At 37.8% G+C, this 22,087-nt stretch overlaps 1 protein-coding gene across 1 annotated transcript; it reads left to right on the forward strand.

Annotated features, from left to right (window-relative positions):
• The first annotated feature begins 210 nt into the window (after window positions 1-210).
• Window positions 211-21,347, forward strand: LOC140932163 (polycystin-1-like protein 2). The gene is made up of 11 exons (XM_073381807.1): window positions 211-281; window positions 1,354-1,519; window positions 2,606-2,731; window positions 5,916-6,041; window positions 7,341-7,493; window positions 8,137-8,394; window positions 9,374-10,090; window positions 10,974-11,198; window positions 11,897-13,249; window positions 17,603-17,774; window positions 19,721-21,347. The coding sequence occupies exons 1-11, from the start codon at window positions 211-213 to the stop codon at window positions 21,307-21,309; spliced, it is 4,956 nt and encodes a 1,651-aa protein (XP_073237908.1). The 3' UTR covers window positions 21,310-21,347.
• Window positions 21,348-22,087: the final 740 nt, after the last annotated feature.

The following is a 22,087-nucleotide window of genomic DNA, read 5'->3' on the forward strand; positions in this document are numbered from 1 at the left end:
CAAACCCAAAGGCGTCAGAAATTACCTCCGTAGGAGATGAGTAACTTCAATTTATGCCATCATTTCCTCCTCTGAATTTGAGGCAAGACCTTTAGGATAACCTCTTTGACAATAACTCGGAATATGAGGACTGTGGGTGTAATTCTGGAATACCGAAAAAGCACTTTTAACATTATAATTTTCTCATTTCACCCTCGGCACTGTGGCACAATGGCCTGTAAACCGACTTTCAGTGTAGATGGTCCAGGTTCGACTCTCGGCTTAGCCGTTTTTACTTTGTTGTATATTTTTTTCTCTCGTTTTGTTTCGTTTTGTTTTGTTAGTTAGGTTGTTTGTTTGTTTGTTAATCATACTTTTCCCCTTTGGCTAATTTCTCTTTATTCTTACTGCTGGCCCATTACAGCTCCGCGAGGATTTTGCGATAAAGCGGTATTTCTAGTAGTGTTGAAATAACATTGGCTCATTCTTACAATGTACATGCATTGTATATCGCGATAAAAGCACATAGAAAGTTAAGAGAGCACTTAAATAAAGTCGCAAGACGAATTCCCATCTCCAGAAATTTCACACGCGAACCACGCAAATTTGCGGCCTCCCGGGCAAGTTTGTGACGTTAAGGGTGGCGCAGCTTGGTCTAAAAATAGCGCATTTGGCTATTTTGATGGAACCGCGAGGACCTCGCGCTTGCGGTCTGCTACCCTGATTATGGCTCCTACTGGCATAAATGGCTCTTTCCACTGAGAAGCTTGTGTGAAATCAATCTAAATGCCTCCAGAATTTTTTATGACACCTTTAAAAAAATGTAAATAAATAAACGAAAGCAGAAGCCGAACTGAAGAGCTGCCTATCACATTTCTGTGCCTTTCAAATGAACCAGAAGGAAATACGCTAACCAAGAGGCAGCTAAACTAAAAACGCTAAATACGACGTTATGCACTCGTGTTGTGTTTATTTTGGCGACAAATCCTACCTGCCATCAAAAACCATCAAAATGGTCTTGGCGTAGACGCTGTAGAGAGGTTTACCCTAAAAACATTAAAACATAACGCTAATAAAATTTGTTATCGTGTGAGTTGTACTCGATTTTCCCATGGCTTGATTTTTGCAGTTTTTTTTTTTTCCCCTTCTTATTCTTGATCAGAGCTGTTTTTCTCCAGTTACTGGGGCTTTCCCGCATCCTCAAAAACCAGCAGTACTTCCGAACACTTTCAAATGAGTATTTCAGTTGAATATCAAATGAATAATTAAGAGAGAATGAAGAAAATGCATATATTTTGTTGCAACTAGTATATTTTGCTTTTGGCTGGCAAGCCATCTAAACACCAGTTTCTTTGTGCTTTGTAATTTTCTTAGGTACAATACTTCAATTGGCCCGGTTATTCTGGAAAGTGCAACCCCAAACCATTTAATATCAACGAGTCTTCCTGGAGGAACGGATTCTAATGATTTCAATGTCACGATACTCGTAGACATTTACGGAAAGGACGGTGCGAGTTATACGGACACGTTCATTGTAAAGGTATTTTGGCTGATGCTGTCGATATAAAAACGAACTTGATCAGCCATTTTGTTGCTTGCATTTTTATACGCAAGTTGGTTACGGAATTACATTTAAGCACAGTATTTTATATCCAAATATTTTTTTTTTCTTTATTACGGAGGCTGCATTTAGAAGAGGAATCTTGTGGCTAACAAAACGAGTTAAATAACTACTCTTGGTATTTTATAATTAAGAGTATGAAGGTAATGTCCCTAAAATCTGTAACTACCAGTGGACAAGTATAGGATTTTGTCGTATTAGCGTCATCTAATGGCTTCCTAGATTTTCACGTTGACAAAAAAGGGTTATTTAAATATAGAAAAGAATCATTTCGGCAAATAGTTAAAATAAGGTAGTGTGCATCGATGGCTCCTTCGAACATTCTTAACATTTTTACACAGTTCTCACAACGTCTGAGATAAATGAATGTAGACGTTAGTAGTACGAAAGTGATCCTGGGTCTAATACATGATATGGGTTTGGCATATTGTTCCCCTTTCGTGATGCTAGTTGTAGTGAAGGTCACAGGTGTGAATGAATGTTATTGACATGCTCGATGTCGTGAACTCTCCTTGATTATAGACGCTCATTCTCGTTCTTCTACAATACGGCATCAAGTTGAATGACAATTACATCAAAGAATACAGATCGTTGGTGCTCCCACGTGCTTTAATCTCGCTTTCTGCCTATGCATTCTTAGATCCCCTGTTGAACTGTTCTCTAGAAGGTCATTCAATTTGGCTCATCTACTGCATACCATACTCAAACCAAAAGTTCCGCTTCCAGAAGTTCTTACCTCGTTGTGGCGGAAAATATAGAGTTATTTCATTATATTATTTATTTATTCATTTATTTTTGCAATTTCCATAGCCAATCTCTGCAAGAGCCATGAAATGTCCTTAATTTCTTTTTTATTCCATGAAAGAACCTCAAGGAAAACTACACCATAATTACTTCAAGTATCCTTAACCCAAGTCTTGCATTAAATGACCTAAACAATTACTCATAGATCGCAAAGCTCCAGACTGTATCTTATAATCTCTTCGACTGCTCTTCTTAAAAAAGGTGAAGCCGTCCAACACGTCCAAAACGTCTAATGTGACAGAGAGGATCGACGACTTACTGAAAAATGGAGACTTCCGTCAAGCGACTACTTTGGCAATTTCTTCCCTTGGCTCCAGTGACGATCAGGTAGGTATTTACCCTCTTTACCCTTCCTCAACATGTTATTTCAGATTGTCATGTCGCGCAGGTCTCTTGGAATGCTCGATCTGCCTTATTCTCCTTATCATAATTATCACTATCCTTTATCTGTTAATTATTGTGATACCGACTCAGAAAGGTGATTATTATCATTATCATTATTATTACTATTATTATTATTATTAGTATTATCATTATTATTATTATTACAAGTGATACCTGTAAAGTAAATTATAATTATTTTACACCATATAATTAAAGCTTCAAGTTTAAACCTTAAAATAATTTGATCAAAAAGGGTTAGCGTTTTCGTCTTTCTTCAGTGCCGCATATTTATACGACGAAGTCACGGTTTGAGGTTGTCCGCTGTAGTGAGAAGTAATTCCATTTGCTTTTGTTGAAATGGATGGTTGAAAATTGATCGCTCTTTTTGATATACAAATCACGTCCAGTGACATGCAAATCAAGTCAAAGAGAAAGAAAAATCAACTATTACAACTGATTCTTAAGTCGCGGCACAAGCCGATTAATAAAATGGATTTACAGAGAGAGATACGAATTGCTCTTACCGAAAAGAAAACAACAGCTTAATAACAGCCTGATAACCACTGAGCTAAAACTTTCATGTTGGTCCCATTTCAAACGGGGAATTTCTTATGAGTGCCGAAAACACATTTTAGTCAATGAAAGTAATTAAATACGGCATTTGATTCAGACGTTACATATGATGGTGCCGAATTTAACTCCGTTTGTTGTAAATATTCCCAGTGTCTAGAATTTTTTTTTTTTCATTCAATATGGATAAGGGTTTCTTTGATTAATGAGTTATATACGGCACATGTGAAATGCGACTTCTAATTTGAACCTAAGTCGAATTTCGACTGTTTCAGTCACAGATTCGACAAAAGTCGTATTTAATTTGAAACTGTCGAATTTAGTTGGTTCAGACGTTCCATCTCAAAGCAGTAATACCTCTCGAATTAAATAAGGCACGTGTGAAAATCGACGATTGAGCTGGGTAATAATAACAATGTCCAGTATTACTAAAAATATCGCAGTAGACACGCTATGATACATACCGCATTTTTTATATTCCTGTAAACTTTGCTTTCAGTTTACCACATTATGTTATTAGCAATATGCACCACACGTGTAACAAAGAGATTGAAAAAAAAAATTAAAAAAATGAGGTTACGAAAACCGCTTTACGAGCACGGGGATTCGAACCCGGACCCTCAAAATTAGTTAGAACTAAAAGTTGACTTCTCGATCCATTGAACCACCTCGGTAAAAATGTTGATGATTATAGTTTAACAGTCCGCAATATCCCTAAATTTAAGGACAGTTGTGACGTCATGGAGCTATTGTTTTCGAGGAAAACGATAACCGCCTTGTTTCTGAAATTCACCAAATCTGAAAAGATTTATTAATACCATTTGATTCTCCAAATTGTCATCAACAGTTTAAAAAAAATCAAAGAAAGAAGGGCAAATTTCAACTGTAAATGATCTATTTTGCTACTCACTGAACACTGATAATCTGGGTTGAAATTCAACACACACACACACACACACACACACACACACACACAAATACAGACAACTACAACTACAACAACAACAAGAAAAATGAATAAATTTGAATTGCTTTTTATTCTTGTTATAATGACTGATTCTTTGATTCTTGCCTGCAGAAGTTAATAGGTGGTACCAAACCTGTTTTGTACGACCTCAACAAATTTTAATACACTCTCTACGGCTATTTACACACGGCACCAGCTTGCTTTTATCAAATCTTGCAAGCCATGCCAGTGAAGCCACGGACTTTTCGATCGGTCCGGAATATTTGAACACCCCAACAATTTTTGATCACTGGGTTGAAGTTTTGATGAACACAAGTGCGCCTTCCCATTGGTTGAAAAGTGTCGCGTGACCAGTTAGCCCTGTCCTTAAATTTGGGGATATTCCGGGCTGTTTGAAAGAGGTGTATATTCCTCCTCTACGGTGATTGACAGTTTTCATCGATGGCATTTTCGTTTTTTTTTTTTCCGTGTAGAATTAAATCTTTAACTGATCGAAGCTAGACGTAAAGCTCACAATAAACACACTAATACTCTTTCAGGCTTCGTCCATGCCAAAGATTTAAGAAATTCGTGAACTATCGATCGCGCGGCTACCGACTGAACAGTATGACCGTTCGATTCTTTCCCTGCTCGTAAGGTGTCTTTTCATCGATCGGGGAAAACATTAACACAACTTTGTTCATCATTATTCCCATTGTTTTAGGATAGGGAAGCAAGTCATTCGGCTTTTAAGGTTAGAAGAGTTGCTACATGGCCTCTCTCCCCGGAATGAACAAAAACAATATGGCTGCCAAATAAAGTTCTCCTTTATTAACAAACGTCGAACATTTATTTCGGTAATACTTAAGTTGAAAAATGATGTTACAAAAGTCTCAAGAGTAGGTCTCCTATTCGGTTTTAACTTTCAATATCGGTCAATTTACTCAAATTTAAAATTCTGGCTAACTTGACGTTTGATTCTGCTTTGAAAATGGAATAATAATTACTTAGAGACAATACAGTGTAAAGAATTGTTAAAAAAACAGCAAAAACTTGCCAATTTATGACAAAAGAGGTACTTAAAAAACGAACTAAAGCATTCAAAACGCCTTGATCACGTGACCGACGACGTCATGTCCTTCTTTCGGTCATGAAAAAAATTATCAGGTAGAACATTACTTTCGTGCAAATTTTCTCTGTCGTTTGATTCCAGTTGACTCTCTGCAGCCCTCGGCCTAGTCTCCCGACTTTTTCGCTCATGTTCATTTCCCTCTTAAATTTTAAATGCCAGACGTAAACTGGTTATTTTTAAATGCCCCACACAACTAAAATCTCAAATATTTATTTTCAACTCGTTAATGAAATCTTGTCAGAACAACAAGAAATAGTCACATGACTGATGACGTCATTACCTTAGATGTGACATGGGAAGATATTTTACGGCAAAATGTTATCTTGTTTTGGTCTACGTATAAATTGTCAAAGTTATAAAGCTTTTTTAAAAAATGCCTCTAAGGATTCTGGGAGATTTTTTATGATAATTGTAATTTACTTTTATAGTTATTATTATTATCATTGCCATTGTTATTATTATTCCTCTTATCATTTCAGACCAAAGACAAAATTTTGAGTTCCATGGCAGAAGTCAATGTCACAGATATTAGCGAGGCAACTCAGCTTACCACTATTGCTGTCTTGGCAACTCAAGAAAGGGGTGAAATTCCTCTTAAAACCCTGGCAAGTACCAAATTGATCGATAATTCATTAGAGGGAAATAGGGCTTCCCATTTTAGCGAATCCACTCCTTTCTTAACGTTGATAAAAACTTGCTTCGACGCACTAGGATAAATAAGAAGCTATAGCGACGTCCTCCCTTAAAGAAATACACTGGGATAATTTTCGCACTTTTATCTAAAGAGGAATACAGAGCGTGCTGGTATTTTCTTCTTTAATTAAAGCAATTGGTAATAACAGTTAAACCGGCATACATTCTCCTCCCCTATAGTTTTATATGGCCTGCCAGCCTATTACGTTTTTTTTTTTTTTCTGTTTTCTTGAGAATCTCGATGAGCTCTTCTAAAGTTTCGAAGAAGTTATAATACAAATTTCATTAGGGAGCACTAGTCAAAATTTAATTATTTTTTTTTTGGTGATTTTTACATGCAAAACATTAAAACTTGAAAAGTTTGTACCGGATCAAGTTTATTTTTTTCAGTCTTTCCTTGTCCATCTTTGTCATCCGTAGCGACAGACGAAAGGAAACAATATCCATGCCTAAATATAGACTTATTAAATAACTCAAGTCTACGTGTATTATAATGTTTGGAATTCAACTTATGCTAAGACACCTTCTAGCATTTTAAACGATGTGTGTAACTAAGGCTTTCCACAAGTTGCTCGAGATTTTCCAAATTAAAAAGTTTACTGTAATTTCCCAAAAAGTTGCTCAAATCTGAGTTTCTCAAAAAACAATCAAAAGTTGGAAAGTTGCTCAAAAGTTGCTCGAAAAACTAATGTATGCTAAAATATGTAAATTGTACAACAAAAGTAAGATTTCTAAGCATTTTTGTGCACTTTTGCGACGGGAACGGCGTTGCTAAAAAACTGTATCCTCAATTAAAACCAAAAATTTAATAAAATTGTTGAATGACCTTCTTCACCCGAGACACTCGAGTCATTTAAGTGTCAATCTTGGCACCACCATTTTGAATTTTCTCTAAAAATTGCTGACCGAGTAGCCCGGCTACTATTATCTTGCGCCAATGATACGCCCCCATAAGGAAGGATTTGGCTCCCTTTTTTTACAGGAAATTCATAAATTGTCCACTAAAACATTGTGAAATATGAAAGAAAGGCCAATTTACGCGTGAAAAGCTGCTCCGATATCTCAGAATTACAAGATAACCAGAGAAATTACTCAGAGTGCAAAAAAGTTACTCGAAAGACGAGAAGTTGCCAAAAAGTTGCCGAGCAACTTGTGAAAAGCCCTAGGTGTGTCATAACCTTTTACTAATCTCGTGGATTTCCTTTTAATAGGAGGACACTGCTAGTGTCCTAAACAATACAATTATCTTCCTTCGCGAAAATGCTGTGAAAAACATGGATTTGGTGGAAGAGAACCTTGGCAGGAATACTTTAGTAGGATTGTCGAATATATTGGAAGCCTCTCCCAAAGTATCCGACAAGCAGGTAAGGTCTTACAAATTTATTTTAACCTTAAGCAAACTTTATCCTACGGTTTTCTGGAATGTTTTCCCTCCACACAGAAAATCCTTAAATCAGCTCATCATAGCATCTACTATGATGGACTGCGTAGCAGTCGTCTCCGTTTCCCTTAAGTTAAGCGAGAGAAACCCCAAAGAAAGGAGAAAAAGGAAGGGAACTTTGGGAGGGGAGGGAAAGGAGAGAAAAAGCCTGCTACTGAGCCCAGACATTTTATCGAACGCGCCCTTCATCGAGTGGATGGCTGTGAAGTATTGATATTGGTCAGTCTACTGTCAATGAAACGCATAGCCCCAAAGACATCCTTTTCCGTGTTTCGCACAGATTTTATACCTCATGCATAAGATCTATCCTAACGTACGCAGTGACAAGTAAATGGTATTGGTAATACAAACCATACATGACCCCGTGATCGTTATATAGTTCACAATGCTTTTTTGTTTTTGTTTTGTTTTTGCCTTGTTTTTTGTTTTTTGTTTCTGTTTTTGTTTTTTGTTTTCTTTGTTTTTTTTGTTTTTTTCCTCGTGAGCTAGCTCATGCAAAGTGCAATAATGTTATTGTCCCTTTTAGGGCTAAGTGGAAACTGACACTATAAGTTATTCTATGACAGGCTAAAGGTGTAACTGAGAGAACCCTTTTGTTGGTGGACACTCTTGCCACAGCACTTCTATCCATTGAGACCACTGGCCAGAAGGAGAGTGTCTATAACAGCCACATAATTAGAATGAGACTTCAGCGACAAACGCCAGCAAATCTGGGAAACAAGAATTTTACAAGTGGGAATAAGGAAGACGGCAATGTGACGTTTCCATCTGCGGAAGTTTTGTTTGGCAACGGCGAAAACGAATTAACAAGTGTAGATGTCCAGGTAAGTTCACAATATCTTGGAATTTAAGATCCCTTTTGTTTAGAAATCACAAGAATCGTACATGTAGGCCAGGAGCGAAATACCCTGTTTTTACTGCTCACTTCTCCTGTTTGCATACAGGCTAAGTTTGTTAATTCAGAACTGAAAGACACCCAGCAAATTCGGAGAGCCGCCAAAACTCCGACAAAAATTTGAAGTAGAAAGAAAACTAAAGAAGTAACAAAAACAACCTATTATGGACTCTGCTATCTATGAGTTACGTAAAGAGGCATTTTGTCTGTCCTGACAGCACAGTTGTATTTTTTTAACTCGTAATGACGGAAAACGGAACGCATGATTTATTCCTTCCTTTTATAAAATCTTTGTCCTCTTTTATTGTCACACCCCAAAGCGCTTAAAGAAACAAGCCAGGAAAGGCGGAATTAAAGATATTCTTGCAAACCTTCAAGCTATGAAAAAGAGGACCCTTTTCTTTCAGGGATAGACTTCATCGAGTTGATGAGTGTCAAGGGGTATTTTAGGGGATTGGAGAGGGCTGCCTGTGTTAAAAAAAGTGTCTGCCAACGACTTGTTTGAGTTTAATATCCTGGGCTGATCTGCGAAGCGATCCCATATTAATATGACACTTAAATTATCCCACTCTTTTCATTGATAGCAGTCATCTGATGTTTGTCACCTTCATTTGGTTGCTAAGCGTTTATCTTAAGTTTCCCTGAACAATAAATTACTCATGTTTACCAGGAACAATAGGTTTTCGCATATTTTGCCACAGACCATCTCATTAAAACGATTCCAGCATAGATAGAATATATATTAAATATATCGTTCTGGATCTGCGAAGCGACGTTCACCGGTCGCCCATTATATCCAAGACCTTACATATTACATGAATGTCCGTTGTTAATTCACTTTATATGCCAGAATATAACGCGACACATTTTTGTTGTTGTTGTTTTTTTTCATTTTTTTTTTAACCTAGATTGTAACTTTTAGAGAGAACCCATTCTTATGGACAGATACCTCCACGTTAATCAAATCTTCGTTGTTGAGTCTGGATTTAAAGAGGACGAATGGACTACGCCTTAATGTCACCAATCTTAGTGAGCCTGTAAAACTGTTCATTCCAATAAATGAATCAAAGAAAGTGGAAGGGGCACCGGATCATCTTTTTGTTAAATCCCGTGGCATTCGATATCACAGAATTAAATTAAAAAGTGTTTACGACACCGCTTTTATAGAAATTAAAACAGAAAATGATGCATCTTTAGATGTTTTTGTAAGAGCGGGTGTTAAACCAGAACCGAACAACTACACCTTTAAAAGACAAATTCCTGATTATTCTGACAACTCTTTGTGTGCAAATGTTTATCTCGGAACTGACTTCTTTAACTGTGCCATCAGCCCCTATATGTTTTCATTTTCGAGCAATGTAACGGGAGATCATTACATAGGCATCCGTCTAGGAGATGACAAAAACAGATCGTCAAAGCATGATGTTTTAAAATCCGCTGTAAAAAGCCACGTACGACAGAATCGTTGGTGGATTACTGTGAAGGAACCTCCCACTACTCCTATCCCAAAAATAGTACCAAAGTACGACAGCAGAACCGACGTTAATTACTCGATGTCAGTAAAAATTGGGACCTGTCTCTACTGGGCTGAGAATAAGCAGGATTGGACAAATGAAGGATGCATGGTAGGTCTTTTGTTGTTGTTGTTGTTGTTGTTGTTTCCTTGTACATTTTTAACCCTTTCACTACCAGAGTGAATGTTGAAGTCCCTTAAGGCAGTTTTAACTTTTTAGTCTGTGGACAGAATCCTATGATGTGACCATTCAAGTGAAACCTCTCGGCCTGCACTTTCAAATGGTGCTATTTGTTTGCAAAGTTTTACAAAACGAAATTTGGGAATTTTTGTTGTATTTTCGGCTTTGGCCACACTTGGCACTGACAGGGTTTAATATCAGTATCGTTATTATTGTCATCATCATCATCATCATTATCATCATATACTTTGACCATCGCCATTACGGTCATTATTATCACTGACGAAATATGACGTCGTTTTCTACGTCAGCACTGCTAGCAAGACCACTTTTCACGCATAGATTTTTTTTATTTGAAATTATGTATGTCTTCAAATAAATACCAGGGCCCAGTTATTCGAAGGCCGATTAGCGCTAACCCAGGGTTAGATTTTAACCCGGGTCTCCTTTTCTTTTCATCAAAAGCCTTTTCTCGGACAATTTTCCATATTCTTTTAAGAGTAGCCAATGATCAAATCGTTGACAAAAATAATTAAACTGAATTTTCTTTTTAAGCTGTCGTATCTGAATTCAAATTTCGAACTAACCCTGGGTTATCTTAATCCAGCTTTGAACAACTCGGCCCAGTAGCATAACGAATTCCCTGCTATCTAATTTCGACCAAATTTTAGTGGCATCTTAATTTAATGAATTGTTTTGGGTCACGTTTGGCGACTAGAATTTTTACTGAAAGTCCCCGGAAAGTTGGCGTGGTAAAACATTAATTTTGGGAGTTGCGCCAGACTAAAAGCTTCTATTATTTCCTGTTTAAAAGGTTGGATCGGATGAACTCAGTGAGAATCTGCAATGTGTTTGCAATCATCTGTCAGCATTTGGAGGTGTAGCTCCTAACCCAATCGACTTTGACGTAATTTTGGAAAATTTAAAAAAGGGAGACCCCGAAGACTTTGTCGTGCTTGCTACTGTGTGCATTATATTTGGCATATACTTTATCGGTCTAGTGCTGGCTCGCCGAGCTGACAAGAACGACAAAAGAAAGGTGCGTTTTTAGCTCCAAGTGTTATAAATAAACAGTTCATTAAAAGTAATTTCCTTCAATAGTGTGGGTAGCCTCTCCGCAGACGCCCTTTGGGGTTCGTTCGTCATAGTGTAGTAGGCTGCGAGACTGAAACCACCACCCGGTTAGCTCAGTTGAATGAGCACTAGTTTGCCAAGCATGAGGTCACGAATTCCAATCCCGTTGGCACTTGTTCAACTGGGGTCTTTAATTAGCTTGTAAGGTCATACTCGCTGGGATCTAACATCGTATCTCAGTTCATACGGTCTTGTCGTTGGGCAATGACGTTAGACCATTGGCCTTTTCAGACTTTAAAGTCACTGGTTTCATTCTGAAGCGGTTATCCTTCCATTTAGAACTGAGGGATCTAGTGAGATGATATACATTTCAACGAAAATACAGAGAGTATCACAAAGAGATGAGTGCGTTACCACTTGTAAAGGCTGTATCTTAAGACGAAATCCCATGATGTTACCATTCGACCATTTAACAAATTTAAGGTGTCCGTGACAATTCTAAAGAACCGCTGCCCCCTATAAAAAAAAAGAAGTTTCAAGTACATTTCTTTTGCTGTGGAAAGAACGAGCAGTATATCTTTGATAGAGGGCGAATTTAAGTGTTTTATTTTAATAGTTGTTCTTTGATAATATCAGGTTAAGTGTTTGTGTGCTTTGTTTTAGGTTGTTGCAAATGTGTTCATAACCAAATCTTTACATATGGATGGCCACACTAGCAAAAGAAACACAGAGATAGTGGATAACCCCTTTCAACTACATTCAACCGATGATTCTTCCAACAAAAACATTTACCACGTGAGCATCGCAACAGGAATGTGGATTAACTGTGGGACATCTGCAAATGTTGCACTCATTATAAATGGTGAACAGGGAAGCAGTGGAATGATTTCCTTGACAGATCCCTTGGCCAGGAAAAAGTTGTTTTCTCGAGGAAGTGTCAATAATTTCATTGTTGCATTGCCGAATTCCTTAGGAAACCTTACAGATATCCTTATCTGGCATGACAACAAGGGATCCAATCCGGCCTGGTTTCTTCAAGAAATTGTCGTAACTAACCAGGAAACAGAGGAAGAGTGGTACTTTTTTGCTAACCAGTGGCTTTCTCTGGACAAAAGAGCTGGATCTGTTGAGCTCTATCTTGAACCCAGGAAAAGGGACAGACTTGTGTTATTTAAACCTCTCTGTTACGGAAGAACGGCGCGAAACTTAAGCGAGGGACATATTTGGATTTCACTGTTCACACGACCCCCTCAGAACCCGTTCACACGATGCCAGCGTTTATCTTGCTGTCTTTCCCTTTTTTTAACAGCCATGGCTACCAACGCTATGTTCTATGAAAAAGGTGATTCTCAGACTGATGATACCTTCAAGTTTGGGCCTCTAGTCATGAGCTGGACACAAGTCATAATTGGAATTCAAAGCAGTCTAATAGCTTTCCCACCTAACTTACTCGTGGCGTTAATGTTCAAGAACATAAGATCAAGCGGTGAATTCTATGATACAGTAGAGAGAAGAAAGAAACCAAAGAATCGGGGTTTCCTTCCACCGTTTTTTATTTACATCGCCTGGTTGTTTTGTCTTGCCATTGCTGTGACTGGAGCCACCATCACAGTGTTATATAGCCTCGCATGGGGGGGAGATAAGTCCAACCGATGGTTGACATCTATACTGGTGTCCATTTTTCAAGATATCCTTATCAATCAACCCGTCAAGCTGGTAGCCTTCGCGATAGTCCTATCACTTTTGATAAAAAAGCCAACAGGGCATGAAACTGTCGTGGGACCTTCTATTTTTCAGAGCCCAAAGGTAAAACAAATCAAGGCTACGTCCACTGAAGACAAAAAAGCTGAAAAGGAAGTCTGCAGTAAAAACTGGGACATGGCTCAGGCTTTTAAAGAATTTGTGTCGTTTCTGGTCTTAAGTATCGCCCTCATGTTCGTTGTTTATGCAGCTCAAGACTCATCCCGATACCAATTCACCAATTCAACAATCAGCCTCCTAGGTGACTTTGATAAGGTGAATTAAGTCGAGTTACCACGGTGTTGAAAATATCTTTTAATATAGATAGGAATTCAGGAATAACAAGTTACTCAGGGGCTGGAAAAATCGTTTGTTAGGACAGTCCTATGTCTTAGTATATCAGAATCCCCAGGGCGAACATTGGATCGATATTTTTAACTAAATCTGCTCCAGGGGCAAACAATTTTACCATAAGGTTTGTTATGTGGAGTGCTCTGAATGCTGAAAAACATCTTACCTTCCTGTAACCAACGTAAGTCCCTGTGACGAATCGATTGCATAAATAGACCATTTTTAAAGGCTCACGCCGGATCACCCTTCAGAGGGATAATCAGATTTGGCTATTTTGGTTAATTTGCAGTATTTTTGTTAGCCTGAAAATATGAAATACTGAGCCAATCAAATTGGCTTATATTTTGACACGAAAATGTCAAATTATGACGCCCATTTTCTGTCGCAGAAAATCAAATATAAACCGAAATATAATATTTTAGTTTCGGATAAATTCGGTCCACCAAAAAAGGGTTGTAAAATGAGTCTACAGTCCCATTCAGACCAAGCCATAAACACATTTAAAAGCTGCTAAGCTAAACAGTAAAAATTTGTTTCTTTAAAGAAGCAGCTTATCGTAAATGATCGATTGAGCTCAGCAGCGCTTATTTCATTTCCCTGTCATAGGTGCGGCGCTTATATGAGAGCGGCGCTAATTTCAACTACAGGTAAAACACTGAGGGGAATATGAAGAGAATTAAGTGGCCGCGTACTAGCTAGGCACAGTTTGTATGAGTAATGATATGTTTTTTTCTTAATCTGGAATAAATAAGCACGCGTAAATTTTTCAAAGAGCAACAAAAGTGCACGAGCCCGTAGAGCGAGCAGATGTTCTTAAAGTCATCCTCGATTAAGAAAGCTCGGCAAGAAGTATACTGCTGTTTTGAAAGCAGGAGAACGCTTCGAGCAGCCAAAGATGAAAGATACTTTTTGCTTCGGTGTTTAATGACTTTTCATCATTGTCCGTTCCTGAGACCCCCATGACTGGCTGGATTCATGGAGATATTTTTGAGATTTAAAACTCGAAAATGAAGAAGGTAATTTGTTTTCTTTCAACGTTGCCATCGATGGGCAAGTGGAACAACAGTTGTTGTGATGTCGGAAACTGCCAATATTTGCTTTTTCTCAGCGCTGGGGTTTTAATTATTTCGTTTGTATATTGCAACAGAGAGTCGTCGTCGCTCTTTTTCGTCGTCACTGCATGCACTTTTACAAAACATACGAGAAAGCTGCAGGAAGAGTGAATTTATTACGACGAATCCGTTCTAACACTGACACCTTAAGCGCTGAACGAATCTACAGAGCAATGATAATGCCCATATTTACTTATTGCGGTCAAATTACGCTTGGTTGGTCAGAGACACGAAGGTGCCAAATAAGAAACCTGGAACAACGAAGCCACAGGATTATTCTGCAAAACTCAAAATGTCTAAACTGTGAACTCCGTCTATCCTCAATTGAAAATTTTTTAAAGAAAAAGGCTTGTTTATTTGTTTTTGATTGCCTAAAAGGCAATGTTTGTAGTCCTTTCAAAGATTATTTTAATCTTTTAATCCACGATTTTAATACGATGAACAGCGGGACCACCATTGCTTTGCCGAAAGTGAAACTTGACTTTGCTCGGAAAAGTTTTTACTTTTTAGGCGCTTCAGCTTTTAATTCTTTACCTTTAAAAATCAAGCAAATTAGCTGTAGGATACTATTTAGGGAGTCTTTAGATCAATTTTTTGTATAGTGTAGTTAGTTAGTTGCGTAGTCATTCTTATCTTATTTTAGTTTTTATCCTTATATTATGTTATTATGACAGGACCCCTTTGATAACAGTGCTCTTGCACTGAAGGGCTATCCTGTATAAATATTCGTTATTATTATTATTATTATTATTATTATTATTATTATTTATTTGTCTTCATCGTAGTCGTCGAGGAACTTTACACTTCTGTGTCCTGTGACTCTGGCGATATGTGAGCGTACAATGTTTGCTGTCTGTAGTTTTTCTTGCGCTATATATGATTCGTGAACACGTTTTTCTCACTTTAAACTTCAAGGCTAGTATCATTTACAGATTCTTTTCATTATCGGTTACTCATGGTATTTTCGCCCTTTGGTTTAGTTTGAACCAGATGTTTGTCATCAAGTTTTCGGTTTCGTTTGATACTGTTCAGGTAGAAAGAACCACACCATCTCATGTTATAATAGAGGTCTTCGCTCGACAAAAAACTTATAGAGAGCAACCGGACACTTTTCTCCTCCAACGGACAACATTCGTGGCTTAAAGTCTCTGTTGTTATGATGGAAAATTGTACCCTTGTTCATGCAAATGCCTGAAAAATGTAGCTGTCATGGCTTGCATGTGGTTGTCACCGTTTTTGTTCTTTTCTTTTACTTCAGCGAAGTCTGTTTTAAATAGCTTGTTTAGTTTCTCTGGCTCATTTTCCTCGATTTTGTTGACAGTATTTTTCTTTTAGCACTACGTTTTCAATACATTTAGCCCGAGAGACGTACTATTTACTGAGTTCGGGTTCTGGAATATTTTTAAAAAGTTCTATTGTTTTGCATGCAAAATCAAATCGTTGTTTGCTGAAAACCGCGGCCACTTCCTTACTGAATTTTGTTGTCAAAACAGCTCTTATCCGATTGGTTCTCGTTGGTTTCTTTTGTTTTTTCAACCAATCATTTGTAATCATTTTGAAACCATTTGTAATTTGCACTCGTGTTACTGGAGAACTGCATTAATTTCTCAGCCAATCAGAATTGACTATTTTTTTCGTGTATATTATTAATTAGTATATACACACTCAGTGATCTTGGTAATTCAAGCAATCTGATTGTTTAGCTATCTCGGACTATGACGTGATATTCACCACGCTAGGCGGTGAATATAAAGCAGAACAAAATCGCTGTCGTGAACTGGGTGTTTTGCCAAAGTTTCATAGTAAAGCCTTTTTAAAAATACACGAATATCCAAGTGCTGATGACTTTAAAGGCAAGAAGAGGCTTCGTGGTGTTTAAACAGCGTGATTTATTGTGAAGTGGCTTACTGTAGCTGACTTTTTGTACGCTCGAAGCTATGTTTACCACTTCAGAGGAAAAAGAGGTCGCCTTGTCACTTTTTTTGTGATTTCGGGATTTTCTCGCAGGACCAATTTTGCCTATTTTGAGATTAGAAGTTAATTTATGGAGAAAAGAGGAGGGCAAATATTTTCGAAAATTGTACGTGCCAGCAAGTTAACAAGGCATAGAACTTTGGAGATAAACAACGCTCACCTTGATCGTAGTCGCTGTTTACAGCATTTGCAAGAAGCGAGAAAGAAAACTTTCTCATTCAGGCAAAATTGGTCTTGCGAGAAAATCCCAAAATCACAAAAACAGTGACAAAGCGACCTCGTTTTCCTCTGTATTGGTAAACATAGCTTCGAGCGTACAAAAAGTCAGCTACAGTAAACCACTTCACAATAAATCACGCTGTTTAAACACCATGAAGTCTTTTCTTGCCTTCAAAGTCATCAGCACTTGGATATTCGTGTATTTTCAAAAAGTCTTTACTATGAAACTTTTGCAAAACACCCAGTTCACGACAGCGATTTTGTTCTGCTTTATATTCACCGCCTAGCGTGGTGAATATCACGTCATAGTCCGAGATAGCTAACCAATCAGATTGCTTGAATTACCAAGATCACTGAGTGTGTATATACTAATCAACAATATTAACTTCGCCTTTGGCGAATAATTATTAAATATAGTATATGTATGCCTCGAACTGTTATATGAATCCTGTTTCAAGAGTTTCCAGCTTTAGAGGTCACGAGTTGGTCGAGGTCTTATTCCTCAAAAGAGACGGTTTTGATATCTCCTTATATCAAGCGCCGTAACAAAAGTGGGGCGTTTATTTACCCGAATTGTCGCCGCTGCGTTTATTCGAGAGCGGCGCTTAATCGATCATTTACGGTACTGTACTTTTATCACTTGCAAATTTTGTGGCTGGACATAACGTGTTAAAGTTTATTTGAAGTGTGCTGTGCCCTATTACTTTGTTATTATACTGTTTTTTTTTTATTGTTGTTGTTGTTGTTGTTGTTGTTTTGTTTTGTTTTTTCTTTTTGTTAAACTTTCATTTATCGTTTCATTATCGTGTCACCTTTACCATTTAAGGCAAGCATAAAACATCCCTCTTGTCGAAAGTTAAATTTAAAAGACAACTGCGGAAAAATCAAGAAACAGTTTTGTGACCTCATGAACCAAGTTTTCAGCGACTGCTTGTAATTTTTAAGTTACTCTTGACCGGTACTTGTTTATTAGGTGGACAGTAAGGACTCTCTGTGGAATTGGACTGAAAATGACTTGCTTCCCAGCCTGTACAACACTAAATGGTACAATGGGCAGCCATTCAAGTACAAAGAGGGATTCATAAGTGACAAGCAAACCTTTATGTTGGGAATGCCACGACTCAGACAACTAAGAGTAAAGAAAGGTGAGTTTGGTTTGTATTTAAATTTAAAACACGCCAACCTCATTGACGTTATTTTTCAAAATATTTCTCTTTTATTCAGATTAGCTCAAATCCCATGGCTAATTTGTTACAACCAGCTAGTGTAAACCAAATTTGGGAAACTATCCGGAAAAATGATGACATCGTCTAAAAAAAAAAAAGGAACGGTAACCAAGAATCCTGTAGACAAGGTTGCGTTGTTTGGTACGTTTCGCGAAGAAGAAACAGCCGAGATTATGCCTAAAGACATACGAAGATCAGCAAGAATGCACTCTGTAGATGACATCTGCTATTTAGAGAATATCTGCAGCCGAGCTAAACAATTCTTCGATTCTGTCGTCCTCTCGACTGCTTACAAAGAGAACGCCCACATAAGCAATATGTTTAGATTAGCAAAACACCAACTTTGGATGCGCATCATTTTAAGAGACCTTTTCGCCACCGTCACCGTCGTCGTTGCTAACAGGGGCTGTGTCACGAAATGTATCAAAATTCAAACTGGGGAATCTGCAACCAAACTGAATGAAACATAAAAATAACAACTCAAAACAGTAAAAAAAAAGGTTAAAATAACACGGCAAATATCAAAAGGAGGTACGGGTGGTTAAACTTCAAGAAGACTGAAACGGATATTTGAAGTTTTTGAGAATTTGTTAGCCTAACAGCTTTTCAAGGGACAAATTGATTTGACATGAGGCAGTGTTTTATTATTATTATTATTATTATTATTATTATTGTTATTGTTATTGTTATTGTTATTGTTATTGTTATTGTTATTGTTATTGTTATTGTTATTGTTATTATTATTATTATTATTATTATTATTATTATGTCGCAGTATGAAACTTTGGAATGCTGTCCACATTATGAGTAGTATAGAGCACATAGCGTAACCTACACCACTTGAGAAGCTATACTTAGAAGTAGAAAAAGGTCGATACGAAACCTAATACGATCCTAAAATACATAATGATATGAATCTCTCTACTTAAAAAGCCAATTCAGAATATTATTAAATTCCGATACTCTGTAAAACCTGCGCTAAGACATGATGATATGATTATCTCTAATAGAGGCCTATTCAGAAAATTATTCAGTTTTTACATTCCCATTATCTCTTATACACCTAAACGAGGCCATCATAATGTGATTATCTCTACTAAAAGCTTATTTATAAAAATATCAAACTCTAATGTTCTAAAAAATCTAAGTAAAAACATCAGCAAGCTTGTGTTTCTAGATTTCTAGAGAAAAAACAAAAACCTTAAAACTGGAGTCCTTAGCGCCTTAACAAAGTGTTTATCTTAAATGTTCTGGCAATGTTTAAAGTGTTTGAGATGACCGACTTCTGCGTTCGCTCAAGTACGCTCCGTGCTCTCGCTCCAAGTAGCTTCCTCACCGACCTCTAGGTGTTTAGAGTAACCACCCAGTACGTCAATTATTACGTTGTACTGTTCAACCCTGTAACCATTGTATCTCTACTTCAGCTCCCACATCATGGGCCCATACTTGAGTGTCTTTTCCTCATCTTTCTTCTGCTCTCAATCCATTATTATTATTAATTATTATTATTATTATTATTACTATTATTATTATTATTATTATTATTATTATTATTATTATTATTATTATTATTATTATTTTGGGGCATGAAATGGAAGCTTGGAAAAAATGCGAGCCCCAGATGGGATTCGAAACCGCGACCCTACGTGATCTTGTCGGATGCTCTACCCACTGAGCTACTAGAGACTTGATGGTGAGCGAGGGTGCTAAGTTCTATTGACAATAAGGAATTAATTGGCAATATTATCAACATGTCCTGGACAGCAGTAAAGTCCAGCCTCTTTAAGCTCCCCAATTTCTTGCCGAAAATCCCCGCTTTTTAATAATTGTTATTTTTAACCAATTCACTCTATGCCTTTATTAAGATATTGGATGCCCTGCAGTCGTAATGGATGAAGCTGTTGGAGACCTTTACGCAGGCTGTCGTCAGTCATACTCCAGTGATACCGAAGACCGAAGTTCAACTTATGGGCCAAAGTGGACCCAGTTGGAAAATAGCAGTCTCCTTGAAACTAAAACTGACTTCTTCCCGAAGCCATGGGAATACCAAAGTTCCTCAGAGATTAATACCCTTTCTCACTACGCTGTGGAAAGGAAGTATGGTGGCGGTGGGTTTGTAGCTGATCTCGGCTACAACATTGCAACCGCCTCACGCGTAGTACGAGAACTAAAGAAGTACGATTGGGTTGATGAACGTACTGCTGCTGTATTCATAGAGTTTACGCTGTTTAATCCATCGACGTCGCTTTTCTGTAACGTCCGAAACGCATATGAAGTGTTGCCAACTGGTCAGGCTGTTACTTCGGTGGACGTGAGGGCGATTTCGCTGTACCCGTCGTCAAACCCTCGTTTTCAGTCATTTTATGAGGCATGCCAGCTTATTTTTCTTGCTGTTATTCTTATATTCGTTGTTATTGAAATAGTTAAGTGTGTTCGAGAACGAAGATATTTTCGTCAGGTATGGAATTGGGTGCAGTTGACTCCTCTGTTGATCTCCATAGCAGCAATATGTGTGTCATTCTTTAAGGCAAAACACACCACCAAGTATGTGAAGAGGATACAGAAAAACCCATTCGAAACGTTCAGCTCTGATGCTATCACAAGTTTGCTGGACGTGGAAACACTGTTGCTATCACTGGCAATTTTTCTAATAACTTTAAAGCTGTTGAGGCTCACTCGGTTTAATCCTCACATTGGCCAGATGTACGGAACCCTCAAGACTTCCGCTCGACCAATTATGTCGTTTTCGGCGCTGTTTTTCGTTGCTTGTGTTGCGTTTACACAATTTTTGTATCTGGCATTTGGACCCTATTTGGCCTCGTTTGCTTCGTTTTCTAAATGCTTGCAGGTACTCCTTTACGCAGCCATTGGCAAATCCATCGGTAATAAAAAGATGCATGAGACGTTCCCGGTCCTTGCGTACTTTTACGTGTTTTTATTTTTTATCGCTATGGTCTTCGTTTTGATCAACATTTTTGTCGCTATTTTGGTTTTGCCTTACGAAGATGTCAGAAAAGAGAAGTGTAGTTCTCAGGTTGAAGATGCAGAACTTGGACGGCTTATGTACAAAACCGTCTTACGTAAGATGATTAGTTTCCCAGGCCAGCTACTCCATGCAGTGAGGCTGTTGCAAAAAAATTCTTCCAAAATTGTTTCTCGAAAGAAGAAATCTTCCGGTACCTTTATTAGCCTTATGCGCTCCGTGTGGAAGAAGGAAAGCCCAGATGAAATTGAGGAGGATGAAAATGCCCTAGTACCTCCACTAGTGTCACCGGAACATTCTGATATTGAAGACAGTGGTGATGAAGTGGAATATGCATCCCTTGAAGACATAAAAATTCAGCTAAGTGAAATATTATCTGAGCTGAATTCCCTGAACTACGCGATCATCAACAACAAAGTGGAAAAGCCTTTGGCAACGCGAAGTTATTTAGATCAGGCAGGGCATCTCTAAAAATGATTATGTGGCCTACTTTACATTCGATTTCCTTTGGTAAAAACAGTCACTTCACGCAGACAAGTCTCTTAGGAAAAAGGAAGAGTGGAAAAGCAAATTGTCTGTATGGTGTAAACATGAAGGCGATACAACAGTATTCCCGGGAGGAAAGATACGAAATCTTATGAGTGGCGGACGAAAGTGCTAAACGAGTTTTTTCGCTGTATTTTGAGCCTGTTGTAAAACATTTAAAATAACCCAGTAAGAGAACGTCCAAAAAGCATTGCTTTAAATTAGAAAACACCAAAGAGAAACAGTAATTATGTAAGGTGAACATTAGCATCCAATGGCCGACAGAACCGCCCTGGACGCCTTGATCATGTCTGCACAAGATTATTCCTTATATAAGTACATGCGAAATGATTTTAGTGATTAAGTTTCATCGCTAATTTGAAACGGTTATCTTCATTTACTGTTAGAGTTTTCGCTATTAATATATACATGAGTAAGGCAGAAGGGTAATTGGCAGCAATCCTCCATGGAGTGATGGTGCAGGCAATGAGGTTCATTGCTACCGAAGTGCTGACTTCTTTACACAGTAAACCCCAAAGGCTACAGAGATATCGTTTGAAATGGTATAATGACATTCATTAAGTAGCTATATTGCAGCTGGGCTTGAGAGGAAATATTCAATTCAAGAAGGTTTTCAAAAAAGTTCCATAGTTCGATAGTGTTGAGAAGGTCCTTTTTGCCCTTATTAACATGTCGCTGATAACTTAAACGTCCGTTGGAAGAC

This window comes from Porites lutea, chromosome 3 (genome assembly GCF_958299795.1).
Source record: "Porites lutea chromosome 3, jaPorLute2.1, whole genome shotgun sequence".
NCBI classification, from domain to species: Eukaryota; Metazoa; Cnidaria; class Anthozoa; order Scleractinia; family Poritidae; genus Porites; species Porites lutea.